The 19,802-nt window shown below is 42.7% G+C and overlaps 1 protein-coding gene across 10 annotated transcripts in view; it reads right to left on the bottom strand.

The window, feature by feature from the left end:
- ENAH (ENAH actin regulator) overlaps nucleotides 1–19,802 on the bottom strand; it is a 140,618-nt gene that overhangs the window by 9,107 nt on the left and 111,709 nt on the right. For 3 of the 10 annotated variants that reach the window (XM_074949179.1, XM_074949184.1, XM_074949187.1), the window contains 8 exons: nucleotides 18,717–19,015; nucleotides 18,303–18,427; nucleotides 17,754–17,808; nucleotides 17,362–17,410; nucleotides 15,299–15,365; nucleotides 5,865–5,894; nucleotides 5,596–5,658; nucleotides 173–251 (listed from right to left, as the gene is read on the bottom strand). In XM_074949179.1, coding sequence (XP_074805280.1) covers nucleotides 173–251; nucleotides 5,596–5,658; nucleotides 5,865–5,894; nucleotides 15,299–15,365; nucleotides 17,362–17,410; nucleotides 17,754–17,808; nucleotides 18,303–18,427; nucleotides 18,717–19,015 — 767 coding nt within the window. The remainder of the gene's footprint in view (nucleotides 1–172; nucleotides 252–5,595; nucleotides 5,659–5,864; nucleotides 5,895–15,298; nucleotides 15,366–17,361; nucleotides 17,411–17,753; nucleotides 17,809–18,302; nucleotides 18,428–18,716; nucleotides 19,016–19,802) is intronic. The other 7 variants (XM_074949180.1, XM_074949185.1, XM_074949188.1 and 4 more) reach the window with 3 other exon arrangements.

The following is a 19,802-nucleotide window of genomic DNA, read 5'->3' as shown; positions in this document are numbered from 1 at the left end:
CAAAATTATAGCTAGTAGAAAGTATTTGACCAGATATAAAAAAACTATCCTGGACTTAGGTTTGAAACTAGGCAAAGGTTAAAGTTTGGTATTTAATCAAGAACTGCTGAAAGTCTTTAAAAGTTCTGCTATTACCTATTCTGAAAAGGTTTCTATTGAAGATACTATATACCTGCTTCAATCTGTCATAGTCTAGCCCTTCTGACTGTACTCCATTGGCACTGGTTTGCCCAGATGGTGTAGATTTTGGTCTGTAGAACATAAAAAAGAATCAATGTATTACAGGTCTCTAATTACTGTACTGTATGTAGGCTTATTACAAAGCAGACATCCCCCCCCCCAAAAAAATTAATATGTTTTGTTAATAGTTACTGTCTTCCAAGATTGTGATAAAAAATTAGAATGAAAAGAGGATTTATATAAAGATGTAGGCAGCCCCAGAGACACCAAAGCTGTACATACAGAATGGAAACCACCAGTAAAGGGCATTTTCCTGACATGGAAATATTAACTATTACATTAATATATAATGACAAGGTGGGTGAGGTAATATCTTTTATTGAACCAATTTCTGTTAGCAAAAGTAACAAGCTTTTGAGGTACGCAGAGCTGTTCTTCAGGTTAACAGGTACAACACTGCAAACAAATAATATATAATGAATTATTAGTTCAAAACAGGAACAATTGAAGAAGCAGAACTATTTTTGTCAGTGATATCTTATTTTCTCCTCCTAGAGCACCTGAGAAAGGAAGAGCATCTCCTCTGAATTTATCTTGTAAACCTTTATATATTTTTCTTTTTTAGTTTAACTTCTTACTCATTAAAAAGGGGCTTATGTCACAATGACCTTTCCCCTCTGATTAAAGAAGGCAGTATGCTGACCCTGCTACAATGTAATACATGGTGTGCCTCCAAAAAGAATGCTGGATTGATCTATTCAAAACATGCTTGCAAACTGTGTGAACCAGATGATTTGAACATTTACAGAAATTACTAGTTTGGAAGTTGTAACACATTTCTGATGCATGTAATCTTTTTCCTTTAAATCACCTACAAATTTGTTTGCAGAAGACTATGCCACATTTTAAAAATGTTCTGCATGCAGAGCTAACATTCTTAAGTAAACAAGCTACATAGGAGGTTTTCAATAAGATCTCCACATTTGTATTTTCTGCCCTCTTCCATCCATGTAGTGTACATCGCTCACACTTGGGAACATAGATACTTGCTGCAGATATCTCCATGTCTCAGGAAATGTTTGCCTGATGGGCTGGTGTGGTACATTCAAGGGATGAAAGTTTTGAAAATAAAATCCCACCACCTTCCTTGAAAATTATGCATTAACTTTCCCTGGATTCCTGGACACTTTTGAGACTTGATAGAAATTCCTGTGTAGTAGCATACCCAGGATCTCAGGCCTCGCAATAAATTGGCTCACATGCGCCTTGATTTAGGTAGGCTACACATGCCTTGGAGAGTTCAGTAGACTCTGTATACGACCCTCAGAGTGGCATGGGAGAGAGGGGTAGATGCCTGAAGCAGCCATCCCCTGCCCTCCTCTCTACCTGTGCTGCTACCCAGAATGGTCCGCTCCTCTTGTCTAGTTTACCTGTTGAGTATTTTAAATAAAATTGTGGCCACTCTGCCAAAGATTCCTGATGTTTGTCTCTCTCCACATTTACCCCACAACATTGAACAACTTAAGCATTCATGTTCAGTTTTGGTGTATTAATTACTTTTGAAATCCTTTTTTCTTCTAACACCTTGCCTCTGCATCATTCTGGGACCATTTTTTTAAACCACAGGCTTCTGTTTGCAGTGTGATTAAGTTTACAGTTGATTTCAAAATTTGTTTTCTTTATGTTAGAATTAACCTGGTATTATGGTAAAGAATCTCTCTAGTGGGGTAGGAGGAAGCAGGTTATCTTTCACTGTCTGTCTGAGTGCACTGCTCTGAATAGAAAGGTAGAGCGAGGCTGCAGTTTTTGGCTTTGGAACTTTTACATAAGAGAAACACTTAAAAAAAATTGTGTTTCTCCTAGCTTTTGTCATCCCAAGATGAAGCTTTATTTACTGAAACAAGGGACGGCTGTGACTGGGAGCAGAAGCCAGTGTGGGGACACAGCTCAGCAACGAATGTCCCCTCCCATGCAGTATATATAACATGGCCTCAGTTCTTCCCACAGCTCCATAAACACAAAGCAGAAAATTTAAGAGTCATTAAAAATAAATTGATAAAGAGAAGTGGGGGCTTGTCATATCTCCCTCCTTTTAATGTCTTCTCTTCCTTCCTTTGCCTTACCATCTAGCTAATCCCTTTACATTTAGCCAAACTCAGGAAAGCTGTATCCCTCCCCCCACGCCCGCAACCTCCACAGAAACGAACGGACAAATATCATGGAACTAATACAATGCTCGCACGCCATCATTATTTTCATGGTGTATCCTTTTTCCTTACAGCCTAAACAGAAAAGGCAGACAAAGGGTAAATTGTTTGGGACATGGACTGTCTATTACACTATGTTTTTACAATGCTTAGAACAGTGGGTCCCATTCCTGGTTAACCTCTAAGTGCTACCTAAGTTGATAGAAATCTCTCTGGAAAAATATTTCTAACAGCAGGAGAAAAACTTTGTCACATCCAACCCCAGATTTTCAGTTGGACTGGTACTGTACACTCAGCTACCAGATAAGCTTTTTCCGATATTACAGAAACTTTTCTAACTGGTGTGATTCCAGACAGAACATGGGCTTTCCCCTGCACTATATTCTAGGCTTGTGGTGTATGCAAAAGGATATTAATTGAAAAACAAATCTGAGATACAAGAGTTAAGATTTTTTTCCAACCAATTTATAAAAGCCTATCTGAAAAACTTGACACCCAAAATACACGTTTATGCCCATAGTGTAATCCTGGAGAGGAAACACTTGAAACTAATATGCCTGAGGGTTTGTCTACACTAGAAATGCTACAGCAGCACAACTGCAGCTGCACTGTTGTAGCATCATTACAGTTATGGAAGGGGTTCTTTGTCACTGTAGTAAATTCACCTCTGCAAGATGTGGTAGCTAGGTCGATGGAAGAATTCTTCCATCGACCTACAGGTGTCTGTACCAGAGCTTAGGTTGGTTTAACTACACTGCACAGGGTATGAAATTTTTCACAGCTCTAAGTGATGTAGTTAAGATGACCTAGCTGCAGTGTAGAATAACCCTGAGGCTGTTCACCTTTTCTAGAAAGCAAAATCCTCACTGCAGATTGAAGAATCCAGTATTTTATTTTAGTAGTTTCATGGGTTATATGAAGGAAAAATACCTTCTCAAATGATCTGAATCAGAGCAAATTGAAATAAAAGTTGATCCAAGGATTTTAAGCTAAACTGGGAGCCAATAAGAAGTTAGAATATGTGGAAAGTTAAATAATTGTACAGTGGAAGTAACTGAAAACTACAGTTCACCTTGCACCCCACAGAACTACTACACAGTTTGTGTTAATGCTATGAAGCCAAGTCACAGTTCGAAGTCTGTTGTATAATCTTTAGATACTGAACTCTACTATATTTCCAGATTAAAAAAACTCCTTGTTTGAAACTTACTGTTTCACCACAAATCTGCAAATATTGTTGAAAATGAACACAGAAGCTGGTAACTAAATGTCCGAGGGACACATTTTGCTAACAGAATGTAAGCATTATTTTTGTTTTCACACAGGTAGTTTTCCATATACCAAGAGTTCTTCTATACACGCCATTAATGTCCCGTCAGTCCCTGAGGATTTCCATCAAGTCTCATTTAACTGTTCCCACTCTCAGTGTCTTGATTTATGACTAAAAACCCTGAGTGGGAAAATGGGAGCTACTCTTCCAGAGACCAATAGTGTGGTTGCTGACTAATGACAATAGGAACAAAGTACATACAAACACAGACTGCTTATGGTTTAGAACTTTAAAAAAACATTGCCAGTGTTTGCACTCCTATTCACGTTTCCTGTCAATATTACAAACATAATTTGTCTGAGAATTGGATAGGAAAGGGTCTATAGACAAACCTAAATTCTGCTACTCAGGGTGAAGACATATTAAAGAAAGTATTAAAATTATATGCTTTTCCTTCATGGACGCCTTGGTCTCTTGCAATAAAGGAATTTTGTTCTATCAACCCCATCAACTCTAATTTCCTTCGGAATTTGATATTTTTAAAAATTTCAGTCAAATCTAAAGTTTCCGCTTACAGTATTTGGTACCCTTCATTTCTCACAGCTGCACTTGTAGGTGGCTACTGATACTGCCAAGAGAAACTACTATCTAATGAAAACACAGCCTCCAAAACATCTCAACCATGAAGTCCTGAGATTGCTACTGAGCTCTCCCATGTGGCGATTCATAGCATTACCAACCAAGACTGTGAGCCAATTATAATACGCAATAAGAGAACTTGATTTAAACATGCAAGATAAAGATTTGACTCATGCTAACATGCAAAATACCACCACCAAAGATAATTAGATAATGGGGGAACTTTTCATACAAAAGAATAGGTAGTCACCACAGTGTTTGCTTTCATGAAAAAGACATTAGCAAAAACAATTTTTAAAAAGTTGAGAAGTTTGTCAGTAATTTTCTAGATTGTATCACACTTTTTTTTTTTTTTTTTGAGTGCAAACTATTTAAATCCTGTACCATTTTGTCCAGAAATATATTTAGTCTTTTTTAAGTACTTTCTTAAGGCACTTTCTTTAAAAACAATTTAACCCTTTGAACACTGGCATTTTAAAAACTGCTAAATTAGTTGCTTTGGATGCCAGATGCATAGTTTCACCGCCCCCAAAGGTTTAAAATATGCTCAGAATTACACAATCACAATTCTGCAATTGTCTTTGCAACATAAACATGTTAATATGTTGAATGATCAGGGTATGCATTTAACATGTCCTTTCTTATAAAGAAGGATCTTTTAGACATTTATGTTAGACAAAACCTATTCAGTGAGCAGATCACTGTTACTGTATGATGAACAGCTACTATTCTTTTAGCTGGGGATACCAGTTGTGAAATACAGTCTGGGATGAAATACATTCTCGGGAAGTTAGTAGCTAGATGATTCTATGTGCCAATCTTACTACTTTGAAAAACCGTAGCTTCTCAGGCCTGGTCTACACTAGAGAGGGGGATCGATCTAAGTTACGCAACTTCAGTTACGTGAACAACATAGCTGAAGTCGACGTACTTAGACTTATTCACCGCGGTGTCTTCACTGCGGTGAGTCGACTGCTGCTGCTCCCCTGTTGACTCTGCCTGCGCCTCTCGTGGCAGTGGAGTACAGGAGTCGACGGGAGAGCGCTCGGAGGTCGATTTATCGCATCTAGATTAGATGCGATAAATCGACCCCTGCTGGATCGATCGCTGCCCGCTGTTCCAGCGGGTAGTATAGACATACCCTGGGGGTGGGGAGGGGGGCCTCAAAGAAAAAGGTTGAGAACCCCTGCTTTATATCATTTGTGTTTGTGGTGATTACCGATCCATGTAGAAAAAGCACAGCCCTGTTCTGTCAAGTTGATTAATTAAAAAAAATCTCAAATCCTAACAGGATGATACCTGTTTAATGAATCATAGGACCTGTTTTCAGAAACAATCAGATTTTTCCACGGAGACTCCCGTCTATGAAGGGGGAAAAACACTAACTTAGGCTATATTAGAGCTAGGTTATATGCAGTTTTAGAAAATGAGTTATATTATAGTTTAATTACTATACCAATTAAATCCTGAACACTAAAGGAAAGGATACTTAAGTCGTTTAGAAGCCTAATTTTAAATAGGATAAGTAGGTATTTTATTTATTTTGCACATTTACTATGAATACCAACCTCCCTGTTGAGTCTCCTTGCTTAGTTATTCTGAAAAGAAAAAATCCTGCTTTACTTGTCAATTTTTCAGACATGTCCAACAATCCTCATATGCAACTTGTGTCTTCTCTACATATATTAGAGGGAGATTTCAGCAGGGCTTAGCCGGAAGGAGACTCCTACTACCTGTAAATTGAGCTTTGGTGACAAAGCATTAAACAGTCTGGACCAATGTACTCTAAGCAGCTGTGCTCACTGACTAACTAGGGACAGAAAGGCCTTTACAAAGACAGTTCTCAGCATACGTCTTTGCTAAGGAACAGACATCAAGCTTTCAGTGGCTTGTAAGGTATGAAAGGACCTTCTTGTGGCAACCTTAACACATATTCTATCGAAGCTTTTCCCCCTCAACCCATGAAGCATCCACGGCCAATGTTGATGGGGGAAGAGGGTCTTGGCCATGGATGCTTCATGGGCTGAGGGGATAAAGTAAGACCTTTATCCGCTTGGATCTGCTGTTACTAGAAAAAATAACTTTTTTGGATACCTTTCCAGGTGACAAATATGGAGTCCTTGTTTGACTGGATGAGTTCTACATAAATACAACTAAAAGGCTCTGACTCATTCAAACTATGCCAAAATCTCTCCTTGGAGGATTTAGAAGATGGGCAAAATCTTGGTGGGACAGTTTCCTGCTATGAAAGAAGACTCAGACTTGTGAATAAATACTTGGAAACAGCTTTATTCTTACAGAAGGTCATAAAACATTCTTAACAGGAGATGGCAGCTCTCTGGCTCATCTGACTGAAGTAATCATGATGATAAAGGCTTTTTAAAAAGAAGATAGTGCAAAAGTTATGACTATAGGGGCAGGTGGAAGAGGAGGTTATTTAACTGGAGGTTCTTCTAGATGTGTGGTCCCTATCTGTATTCCACTGAGGGTTTACACATGTACACCATGAGCCTGGAGTCAGAGAATTTAAAAGTAGTAGTGTCTGTTGGTCTGTGCACATGCCCTGAACTTGCCTCACGGTTTCGTCCAAGGTTATAAAGGGAGGAGCGGACTGACTGTGTCTCCAATTCCTTCTCCACTGCAAATCAACAGAACTGCAACAGAGGAGAAGGAGGGAAGAAAGTAGACTACAGATAGGGACCACACACCTCAAAAAACCTCCAGTTACAGATAAGTAACCTCTTCCTCTTTGAGTGATAGTCCCTATTGTATTCCATTGAGGGCAACCAGCAAGCAGTACTTAAGTTGGAAGAGGGCGCAAGTATGTAGATGGGAGAGATGAGTGGAGGACAGCTGCACTGAAAGAGGCATCTGCCACTGAGTCTTGCACCAAGGCAGGGGTAGGCAAAATTTTTGGCCCTAGGGCCACACTGGGTACAGAAATTGTATGGAGGGCCGGGCAGGGAAGGCTGGGGGAGGCTATGCCTCCCCAAACAGCAAGGCATGGCCTGGCCCCTATCCAGCCTCCCAGAACCCCCACCCTCATCCAACCCCCCCTGCTCCCCACCCCTGACTGCCCACATCCTATCCAAACACCCCTGCTCTCTGCACCCTGACCATTCCCCTGGGATGCCCATCCCCTATCCAATCCCCCCTGCTCTCCACCCCCTGCCCTCCCCTTAGATCCCCCCGACCCCTATCCAACCCTCCCCCTGCTTTCCCCGCCCCACATTACCTGTGGGGTGGGGGAAAGCGGGGGCTCAGTCCTTTCGCTGTGCATTTCCCCTGCTCCTTTGGCTGCTCTCCCTGGCAGTCGGGCAGGGCTCGGTCCCTGTCTGGGCTTGGCTGCTGGGGACAGGGGCCAAGCAAACTTGGGGCTGAGGGGGCCCTGGCTTGCTCTGCCCCTGTTCCCGGCAGCAGGTCCCAGACCCCTTAACCTCCCCACTGCAACCTCCCCTGCTCAAATTTCCCCCGGTTCCACACCCCCTGACCGCGCCACCCTGGAGCACCAGGTCTGGTGGTGCTGTAGCCGTACCGCCTGGCCGGAGCTGCAGCCACGCTGCCCAGGCTCTGGGGGAACTGTGACTGCGAGGGTGGGAGGGAAGGGGCCAGAAGCTATCCTCCACCTCACTGCACTGCCGGGGAGTTGGGCTGGCACCTCCTCAAACCTGTCCTGACCCCGCTCCCTGGCAGGAGCTCGGGGGCCAGAGAATAGGGTCCTGCGAGCCGGATGTGGCCTGTGGGCTGTAGTTTGCCCCCCTCTGCACCAAGGCATAATGAGTTGCGAAGGTGTGAACCAAATTCCATGTGGCCACTCTACATATATCCTGAAGTGACATGTCATAGAGGGAGGCCATGGTTGCAGCATGGGCTCTTGCTGAGTGGGTCCACACATCGAGGGTGGCTGCTGTCCCTTATCTCTTTCAGTTATTGCAGTAAACAGAGCTCTCCTGATCGGTTTTGTCCTGTGTAAGTAGAAAGCTAAGGCCCTACAGACACCTAGGGAGTGGAGTCTGTTACTCTTCCAAAGCAAGCAGTTTCGGGAAGAAAACAGGTAAGTGGGTAGGTTGATTAATGTGAAATTGTGAGACTACCACCTTTGACAGAAGTTTGGAATGCAGAGGCGAGGATATTTTTATCAGTACAGAACGTCGTGAAAGGAGAGCCCGCCATCATGGCCCCAGGTTCGCCAACTCTTCCTGCTGACATGATAACCACCAAGAAGGCGACTTTCAGGGAAAGGAGAGACGGTGAACAATGCCAGCAGATCAAAGGGTGGTTTTATTAACATAGATAGGATCAAGTTGAGATCCCATTGGGGACCAATGGGTTGTACAGGTGAAAAGATTCTAATGAGGCCCTTCCAAAACAGGTGAGTAAAGATAGAATGCCTCTCCACCAGGGAACAAAAGGTACTAATTGCTGATAGGTGGACTTTGATACAACTAAGGGCAAGACCCCATGCCTTCAAGGACAAGAGGCAGTCTAGGAGGAGGGGAATCCCCACCATTTCTGGGGAAAGTCCTTTGTGTTCTGCCCAACAGGTGAAGTGTGTCCACTTGGCTTGGTCACCACGCCTAGTGGAGTCCTTCCTGCTGCTGCAAAGGATATTTTGTACTTGTGATGAACACGCCCATTCTAGATAAGATGCCCATCCAAATACCAAGCTCTGAGGTGAAGTGCTGTGGACTGAGATGGCTGATGCTGCCATTGTGTTGTGTCAGTAGATCAGGCAGGGGAATTGGGGGGCATGGATACACGTGAAGGAGGTTGGTAAAACAAAACTGTCTGGACCAGTTCAGGGCGATCAGGATGACTGTCTCTTTGTCCAGTTTTATTTTGGGCAGTACCCACAGTAGGAGCGGGAGAGGAGGGAAGGCGTAATTGAATTGATCAGACTGGGGAGGATGAGGGCATCGCTCTGAGAGTGCTGCCCCAGAACCCTCTTGAGCAATATACACTGCATTTTCTGTTCACTGAGAACACAAAGAGGTCTCTGATCGGAGTTCCCCACCAGTTGAAGATGGCCCATAGTACATCGTCATGGAGTTCACGCTGGTGATCAATCACGAACTGTCTGCTGAGTGAGTCCGCAATCACATTCAGTGTCCCTGGGAGACAGGCTGCAGACAAGATGATCTTGTTGATGCACCAGTTCCAAAAGGTGACTGCTTCTAAGAGCAGAGCCAGCAACTTCGCACCCCCTTGTTTGTTGATGTAGGAACACCATTGTGGTATTGTCCAGTATGAGGAGACTATGATAGGAATGAATGATGGGGAGAAAGGCCTGGAATGCCTTTCTTGCAGCTCAGAGATTCAGAATGTTGATGTACATTCTGGATTCCTGAGAGGTCCACATTCCCTGATCCATATGTGCTCCTCAGGCTAGAAGGGAGGAGTCTGTGATAGTCTTTTCCAGGAATGGGGGCAGAAAGGAAACTACTACACAGACCTGACAACGTTCCTTCCACCTCTGGAGGGATGAGAATACCTTGGGGGGAAATGTGAGCCTGAGGTCCATGGTGTGATGAATTGGCAAGCAAACTTTCTGGAGCCACATTTGGAGGCAACGAAGGTGAAGACGAGCAAAGGTGGTGACGTACATATACAAGGCCATGTGACCCAGCAGGGAGAGGCATGTCCTGGCTGTGACTGACAAATTGTCGGTTACACAAGTTATGAGTTCTTGCACAGTCTGGAATCTTGCCCCTGTGGTAGGTAGGCTCAAATCATGACTGAGTTGATGGTGGCCCTATGAAGTCTAGGCATTGTGCAGGTTTAAAGGTGTACTTTTCAGTATTGATACTGACCTCAAGAGAGGAAAGGAGGCCCAGCAACATAGAGGTTGAGGCCCAAGCTTCTTTTCTGGACTGTGCTGCCAGGAGCCAATTGTCGAGATACGGGAATACAAGGACCTCATGTCGTCTTATGTGGGCTGCCACCTTGGTGAACACACTGGGAGGCATGGTGAAAACTCTGTAATGGAAATGTTCTGCGTCAACTATAAACCTCAGGAACTGTCTGTGGTTTGGATGAACGTCTATGTGAAAGTAGGTGTCCCACATATTGAGAACCTTAAACCACATGCCTTTTTCTAATCAAGGGATGACTGCTGCTAATGTAACCATCCGAAACTTTGGTTTTCGAATGAACAGATTGAGAAGACGAAGGTCCAGGATAGGCCTCCATCAGCCCTTTTTCTTGGGTATGCAGAAGTAAGCTGAATATATGTTTCATGATATTCTGGAGGAATAAGCTCTGTTGCTCCACATTGTAGTAACGAGCATACCTCTTAGGTGATGATGCTGTTGTGAGAGTGGTCAATGAAAAGGGATTGGGATGGGGGCTGTGGATGATGTAGCATGCTGAACTTGATGGTATAGACATGATGGATGACATTTAGCACCAATTTGTCCATTGTTATTGCACTCCAAGCTGGAAAGAAGAGTGCTGGACAACCCCTGAAGGGGATGGAGTGCTCTTATGACAGTAAGCATTATAGTTGGAGTTCTTCTCTAGGAGTTCTTCAGAAATATCATTTCTGTGGTGGTTGTGTCTGGAAGGAGGAAGACTGCGAAGGTGGTCCCGGAGGGGGCAATCTGAGAGCTTTCTGACTCTTGCATGGTGGTTCATAGGGCCTCTGATGGAAGAACTGCATGGTCCTTAGTATTGTGGAGGTGGGCAATGGAACTGGCACTTTGGTGCAGGCATGGAAATGCCCAGGGAAGGCAGAGTAGCTCTAGAATCCTTGAGAGTGTGTAGGGAATCATCTGTTTTTTTGGTTAAAAAGATGGGATTCATCGAAAGGGAGGTCTTCAATGGTATTTTGTTCCTCCCTGGGGAAACCAAAGGTGTTGAGCCATGATGTCTGTCGCATGACTATACCCATGGCCATGGACCATGAAGAAGGATCCACTGCAACCATAGCGGATTGAAGCTAAGTCCTCACCACCAGTTTACCCTCGTCTATGATCGCTTGGAAATGGGCCCGATCTGGCTGTGGTAGTTTTTCAGCAAATTCATCCAGTTCACAGTAGTTTAGGAAATCACATTTGGTGAGCAATGCCTGGTAGTTTGAGATTCTGAACTGAAGACTTGCCGATAAGAATACCTTACAGTCCAATCTCTTTCCCTCCTTATCTGATGGAGTGGAGCGTGGATACTTCCTTGGAATACTCCATCACCACTTGGACAACAAGACAGGGAGAGAAGTATGAAAACGGAAACTCAGACCCCTTAGCAGGCACGTAATACCGCTTCTCAGCCCCTTTGTGAGTAGATCTACATGTGGCCTGTGTGCGCCAAATTGTCCTGGCAGGCTCAAGTATAGTCATTGATGGGTAGCACTACTCTACCCAGTGCTGATGAATGAAGGATATGCAGGAGCTGGTGTTGGTTATCCTGTACCTCCTCTGGTAGATTTGAAGCTCCCCTGCAACCCTCTTTAGGAGATCCTGAAACTGGAAGAAGTTATCGGGGGTGAAAGGGATGCCGAAGCAAGTGCTGCATTCGGAGAGGAAGACGGAAATCTGCTCTGTTGATACCATTGGAACTGGGCTAAGCGGTTCTTCCTCTCTCACCAGTTCTGAGCATCTGCTGGAAGGTGCATTGGACAGGAAAATTGGAGAGATCTCCCTTGCTGAACATGTGGGTCAGATGGCTGGTATTGTGGCTAAGATCCCCAATATGGCTAGTATGATGGCTCCTTAGGGTGTTTTGGAGGATGCCTTGGTGTGGGAAACCAATGGCTCCAAGGCAGCTGCAGCTGAGGATAGTGCCACAGTGCAGATGGCTTCCTGTAGTAGTCCTGGTGGCGGTATGTGATGGATGGACCCTGACCCTCATCTGACTCAACTGAAGATGAGAACTTGGAGACAGGTTCCATAGGCGGTACCGTCAGAACTGGCAGAAGTGTGTGTACAACTAGAGTGGGAGATGAATGATGACCAAGAAGGAAGGCGGGCAGGAGGCACGGATTTTAAAGCTGGGGATCTGTAGCATAGTCCAGTATCTGCACATGAATATGGTGAGGGGGAGTTGGAGACAAAAACAGGCCCCCAAACTAACTATTCTATTCAAATTACTAGAAACTACCTAAAGACAACAATAAAAATCTGTAAAAATTAACTATATAAAAGGTTGCTTGAGAAAGTGCATCACAAGCAAATGGACACTAATTGTTCCAACCTGGACCATGCGGCAGTGAGACAGAACTGGAGATGCAGTCGGTCTGCCCTGCCCTTTATCACTTTGGATAAAACCATGAGGCCAGTTCAGGGTGCATGTGCAGACCAATTGACACTTCTATTTTTAAATTCTCTAGCTCTGTATGCACGGTGCGCCAGATGCATGGTGCACATGTGTAAACCCTCAGCGTAATACAGTAGGTACCATCACTCAAAGAACACCAAAGATTTTAAAACCAAGTTTAGATTCTACAGCTGGACCACAAGGTTAAACTTGGTTTCAGGCAAGATACAGCACTAACAAAACATCTCATATAGAAATGAACTTGTGTTATGAACTTTTCCATTTTCCTTCTGATTGCTCCAAGAATGGAAATTTATCCTTGAAGGATGGTTGGTCATTGGTTATGAAAGCATGTGTCCCAGAGACCATTGTTTAAAATAGCAGTTCCCAAACTGTGGGTCAGGAACCCAAAGTGGGTCACAACCCCTTTGAATGTGGTCACCATGGCTGTCTTAGACTTGCTGAAGCGTGAGACCCACTGCCCAGGGCCAAAGCCAAAGCAGGACTTAGGTTGCAGGCCCCCTGCCTGCTGAAGCCCTTGATCTTCAGCTTTGTCCCCCCCACCCAGGGCAGTGGGGCTTGGGTGGGCTCAGGCTTTGGTTCCCCTGCTGAGGTTGTGAAGTCATTTTTGTTGTCAGAAGGGGGTCGCGGTGCAATGAAGTTTGAGAGCCCCTGGTTTAAAAGTTCAGACAACAAAATATGGTGGAATGCCTTCTGGATTCCAAAATAGAATCCCTCATACAAATAGCATTTTGTGACTAAAATCTCCCGCAACTGCCAGGCTGTCAGTTGTAAGCTGGACAGACCTGGTGAAAAAGAGGTCTCTGTTGCAGCACATACTGCCTGATGTGGAAAGACACAGGCAAATAAGGCAGCCATCTGACCAGGCTAGGTTAGTGTGGCATCATATGGCACAGCACTTAACTTCAGATATTATTTGCATTAGAAGTGACAGAAAACAAAGCACTTGTCCTGTAGCAGGAACAGAGAAGTCAACTGCTAGAGCCTGCCTAGTTCTTGGAAATTAGAAAAAAGATGCTAACAAGCTGATTGTGCTTGGTGCTGCTTTTATTTTCAAGCACAAGATCCATGGGGATGAGAATATTTTTCAGCTACAGCAGGGGTGGGCAAACTTTTTGGCCCAAGGGCCACATCTGGATGGAGAAATTGCTTGCAGGGACAGGGCAGGGGGTTGGAGTGCGGGGGCGGAGTGCGGGAGGGGGTGCAGTGTGCAGGAAGGGGCTCTGGGCAAGGGGTTAGGGCAGAGGAGGGGGCTCAGGGAAGGGGGTTAGGGTGCACGAGTGGTGTGGAGTGCAGGAGGGGGCTCAGATCAGGGGGTTGAGGTGCAGGAGGGGTGCAGGGTGCGGCAGGGGGCTCAGGGCAGGAGATTGGGGTGCAGGAGAGGTGTGGGGTGCGGCAGAGGGCTCAGGGCGGGGAGTTGGGGTGCAGGAGGGGTGAGCGGCGCAGGCAAGCGGCTTAGGGAAGGGAGCTGGGGGGCGGGATGCAGGAGGAGTTCAGGCTTGTGTTTCCCTCGTCTGTGGGTACCTCCCCCGAAGGTCCCATTGGCCGTGGTACCTCGTTCCTGGTCAATGGGAGCTTTGGGGGAGGGACCCACAGGCAAGAGCAGCGTGCGGAGCTCTCTGCCCTCCCCATCTCCACGGGCTGCAGGGACATGGTGTGGCCGCTTCCCGGAGCGGCACGGAGCCTGCGGTGGTGGCAATCCCACGGGCTGGATCCAAAGCCCCGAGGGGCCAGATCCGGCCCGCAGGCCGTAGTTTGCCCACCCCTGAACTAAGGGATGTATGTTTGATTATTTTTTCCCCCCTCTCTGTGTAGTTATCACCCTACTGTCCTTTCAAATTTTAACAACAAGAATCTCTCATTATATTTGAAAGAGAACATTTTCCTCAGGGTTAAATCGAGAATCTGGCTGTCTTTTTTTTAGATCCTCACAAGGTATTTCTCAAGGGAAAAAAAAATTATGTTAGATTAACTAAGAAATTTCTCAGAGTTCCTCAGCACACTTGTATGCAGGACATACAGGATCATATATTGAACAATTCCTTGTTTTTTACCTTATGGACAAATATATGCATTTTAGGATCTTTATGGGAGCATTAGTTAAGCAATTTATCCCAAAAGGTAGAATGGCTATCCTGGCCATTTCTCTGTCAGCTCTGTTATCTAACTAGGCACTGACGTTCTGTCTGAGGTATTAGCAAAGAACTGGGTAGTGTGCTGAAGGATCTTTCTTTGCTGTATCCCTCAGGATGGTGTTGGCCCAAACACATTGCTTAAGGTTGTCATGAGAATCAATTTGGGTGAGATCATCAGGCTTTTGCCTAAATACCTAGTTGGGCATGTATATTTCAAACCATCATAATACAGAGGGACTAGGCTGTTAGGCAGATTCATCTGCTGTTGAATGCATGAATGAAATCTCTTACCTGCCTTTACTGAGAGGACAACTCATGTTTAAGGTTATACCGCAATCAGCGAAGTTGTACTTTGGTATTTGTTAATAAGATTCTACTTTGTTTAGCATTTTGCATTCATTCATCAATCCTCCTCAAAACTCAATATGAATATTCCTATACCCATAAAAACATTAGAAATGAAATCTTTTCAGCTGCCTTATTTATGATCGTTAGATGGTATTTATTATTTTTATTCCAATAATTTTTATGCACAATGAGTAATGACAATGCTACACATCTGAAAAAGATAAGTACTGGTTTAAAAAGCAGTGTACCTGGAGATAACAGGAGACTTGCTTCCATTCACTGTATTTGTTCTTTCCCAAGGTTTCCTTGTTAGTTCTTTAGATATATAAATAAAATTGTTAGACACACCAGCTTTCATATTCATTCATCACTCTAACAATGCATATGAAGTAACTTCAGGTAGCTTTGACTTAAGATATTTAACTTTTACCATCTTGCATTCATTATTAAAATTAAACCACCACCTGGAAAACTATTATCTTTTTATTTTTTTTTTTTAAATCAGTTACACTACATGTAGTGCGGGTAGCACCTAACTGCCTGAATCACAGATAAGGGCCCTATTGCGGCTGGGGCCTCTAAGTGTTACTCTAACAATCACCTCTTTAGATTCATTGTACTCATATTAATGTTGAAAGCTAGCCCATATATATTCAAGTTCTGTGCTCCACCTAGTGGAGTGTGTTTTCAGTTCTATTAGAAATTCTCTAAGAAGTTTTGGCTCACTACCTTGAGTCACCTACAGCAATCTAGAGACAAATACGGGTACATGATCATGGGCAGCGAGATGCACTTCTGTCCAACAGTTCAGGATGACTGCGTAAGTCACTGGCAGGGTACAGCCAAGAATCAGCTATTAGTGATTAACTGCAACAAATAAAAGTCCATTTCTCTGTCTAGAGTCCCGTTGTAGTAGTTATATATCAGAGGAGGAGCCATGCTGCAGAGATATTAGAGGTATACACTTTATTAATATAAGTTTAGAGATATTAGTATACAAGTATACTTTGTCAAGGTACAACAACAACTGCTAATAGTCCAGGTCTGACCAAGGTAGTCTTTTTTTTTTCCCCATTTGAACTCCTATCCCTGCCAGTGTTCTGTGATTGTTGTCAAGCAATTTGCTTGATAGCCTTCTTCTCTGTTCCCTGCCAGTTGCCTCTTAACTCCCACACACACAACTCAGTGGGTCCCTGCACTAAGCCAGGAGTTCTGGGGCAAGTTCTTTTGGTGTATTTCACCTGCTCTTCCCAGGTGGTATGAGATGTTTGTACTACTGCTGGATAGCAACAGAGACTTAGCCATTCAATGGCAGCATACATGAGGTTTTGATTATGGGATAAAAACCATTTGATTATGGAATAAAAACCAGATGGCAAATTTAGTACAGTCTACATTTACAGCTTTCTCCCCACATATTACTATTATATCAACGACTGCCTATCCTGCAAACACATTGCCATTAGCCTTTGTTCATTTTTTAAAACTTTGAATCCAGTTCAAGAGTTTGCAGCTGTACATTTCATGTGAAGTTTTACATTTAGCTGTGTATGGTAAATGCCAGACAACAAACCCATTTAAAAATCGCATGACTTTGTTCACCTCAACTTTGTTCAAAGACTGTGTACTCTCTATATTAAGGCTATCAGTGGATTTGTGGACAGTAACATAAGAGAAAATAGTTAAGACTAACCATAAATGGGGATAATTTGAGCTTTAGACAAATTATTACCAAAGAATAAAAACAAGATTTATTTTTAACCAACAGGAGAGTGGGTTTGTGTGTGTGTGGGGGGGGGGGGGGGCGCGTGGGGAGAAAACCTGGATTTGTGCTGGAAATGGCCCAACTTGATTATCATACACATTGTAAGGAGAGTGATCACTTTAGATAAGCTATTACCAGCAGGAGAGTGGGGTGGGGGGGAGAGAAAACCTTTTGTAGTGGTAAACACCCATTTTTTCATGGTTTGTGTGTATAAAAAGATCTTCTGTACTTTCCACAGTATGCATCCGATGAAGTGAGCTGTAGCTCACGAAAGCTTATGCTCAAATAAATTGGTTAGTCTCTAAGGTGCCACAAGTACTCCTTTTCTTTTTGCGAATACAGACTAACATGGCTGTTACTCTGAAACCACCCATTTTTAACTACTGATCATACTAAGATACTTATGTTATTTCATTTTCATTATAAAACACTCAGGATTATGAATTCTGATACCATAACAAAACAGTTTTTAATAAAACTTCAGCACTAACACTTAAAGGGAATTTTGAAAAGTTAAAGTGCACTTCACAGATTTATACTACTTACCAGGTGTGCTTGTTGAAGAAGGCTTGGAAGTTGAAGGCTCTGATTCTTCCTGATTAAAATGAAGAGAAAAAGCTTTAGAATCCTGCAAATCTGGTCAGATTGATGTAAAGTTGTTTAATGGAATTGTTTAAATATTTATAGCTAAATCTTTTTCAGGCAGTTAATGAACTCTGTTCACATAAAATCTCACTAGAAAGTACAGAAGAAATTTGCAAGAACTAAACTGAACGTTTAAGACAACCCCATTGTACTTGTACCCTTTGAAAAAAATGGAGGTTATATTTTCCATTAAGGCAAGCTGTAAACGAGCTGTAATTTGAACCACTAGAATAGCTTTCTTATATGGCCTTATATTAAATAATTCAAAGCACACAAAATAATAATCAATTTACAGTTTTATCCTCTTTCTGCTCTGGTTCTGTTGATCCCTTTTCAGCAATTCTTCTCCTAAAAGACAGAAACGTAAGTTAAGAACGAAAGGTAGATGGCTAAAGTTATCGAAGTTATAGCTACAAAATGGAAAATATTTGTTTAGTATTGTTAAAGGCATACACAACTTGAAATCTAGATCAACTTAAAAACAGTAAAAAGCAGTTTCAAGTATACACTTTCCACTGAGTCTTCTAGCCAAACACTTGTGGTTTTGCAACCACATTTTCCTATTTAAAATGTTGGTTTTTGCTCCCACCCTGCTGAGCAAAAGACATACGCAGAGGAAAGTAGCTACTTGACTATTCACGAGTGAAAATAAAATTGACTATACACAAAGTACTATGAAACGCACAAAGGAAAAATATTTCTGTAATTTTTCAGTTGTAGTTTACAATAGTAGGTACATTCTATGACAGAGGTACGATTTTTAAGTTCGTAGTATCCCTTTAAGATTACTATGAAACCATCATACTATCTACAGCTCTATAAGAATAAAATTATCTGTTTACCTCCTGGCCAGCAGGGCACTCATTTCTTCCATTAATCCACTGCCTCCCAAGGGAAGTGGTCCATTTCCACGAACACTGTCTGTTTTAGATAAAGCTCCTCCACTTGAACTAGAGGACTCTTCACTCTTTATGACAGTACACAAAATAATAATATATTTGAGAACTATTTAATAACTTCATGATTTTATATTCATGCAGAAAAACACTAATGTAACATACTACAAAATCACCTGGGCATAAAATACAGCTTCAATGAATACATCTAACAACACTGCTTTAATTAGTCAAGTTGCTCTTTGGGTAGACCTATTCCTGCTATTCAAGTTATTAATATATGTTAGTAGAAATTATTCCAAAATTACCCTCATAGAATTTAGAAGTGTAAGTCACAGACAAATCCGGATTTACATTTACCCGTGACACTTTCCTAAGTTTGGCTCCAGCGAGTGCAGCTGCTAGTCCAGTTAAAGGGCGACTGTCTTCAGACATAGATCCCATAGAAAATCCAGAGGTAGGGAGAGGAGGGGCAGGAGGTGGAGGAGGAGCAGGAGGAGGAACTTGGCTAGGAAGAGGAGGCGGTGGCGGTGGCCCTGAGGGTGGAAGTGGAGGTGGTGGTGGTGGACCTGGGGGAGGTGGGATTGCTGCTGAAGACTGGGCTGGGCCAGGTGGTAGTGGAGGTGGGGGTGGAGGTGCAGGTGGTCCTTGGATGACACCTATTTGAAATGAAAAACAACATTAAGAATTAAGACTAGCTGGATTTCCATTGAAATAAGGGCTTTTCTTAATACATACTACGAAAAAAAAAAAGTCTTCCTAAATTAATTAGAAAAATATTTTGTCTTGTTTAAACACAGGAAAAATAATCCACCTTGGGGGAAAACAAGCTTTTAAAATACATTAATAGTCATTATACTGTACATAATACTGTGGAAGAGAAGAGGTAAGCTAACAGAATCCTTAGACATGCAACACAATGACACTAGTCAGTCTTTTCACTATAACAAAAAAACTGCTATATAAACAGAAAAGTGGGTAGAATTTTTAAAGAAAACCAATAAGGAACAACACAAGCACTACAAATTATAAGAGAAAAACGCTCCTTCACCTGATAACTCAGAATGGGTCTTGGCTCAAATGCAAACCTAAAATGGAATGTTACTTTACTAGCAGGCGCTCCCACTCCACCCAAACATTTAAAAAAAACCTTTTAAACGTTATTGTTCAACTGAAAGTTCTGAAACTTGACTTCTAGACTTACATAAATACATCTTATCTGTAAATACTGCAGAACTCAACTCTAATTATTAAATACAAAATACATTAGTGAGTTAGAGAATTGTTATTCTTGTAAGATAAAGTTTAGAGGGAGAGCAACTGTTTTTAATTTTGTGAAAAAATACATTTCATACGACTCCTTTAATTCTATAAATTCAGAATTATATACAGTATGTTCTGAAGAAGAGCATTGTTTAAGTGTTACTACAAATGCAAAAAGAGTTT

Source organism: Natator depressus, chromosome 3 (assembly GCF_965152275.1).
Source record: "Natator depressus isolate rNatDep1 chromosome 3, rNatDep2.hap1, whole genome shotgun sequence".
NCBI classification, from domain to species: Eukaryota; Metazoa; Chordata; order Testudines; family Cheloniidae; genus Natator; species Natator depressus.
Note: the sequence above shows the minus strand (reverse complement) of the source record. Positions and strands in the feature narration are given on the sequence as shown.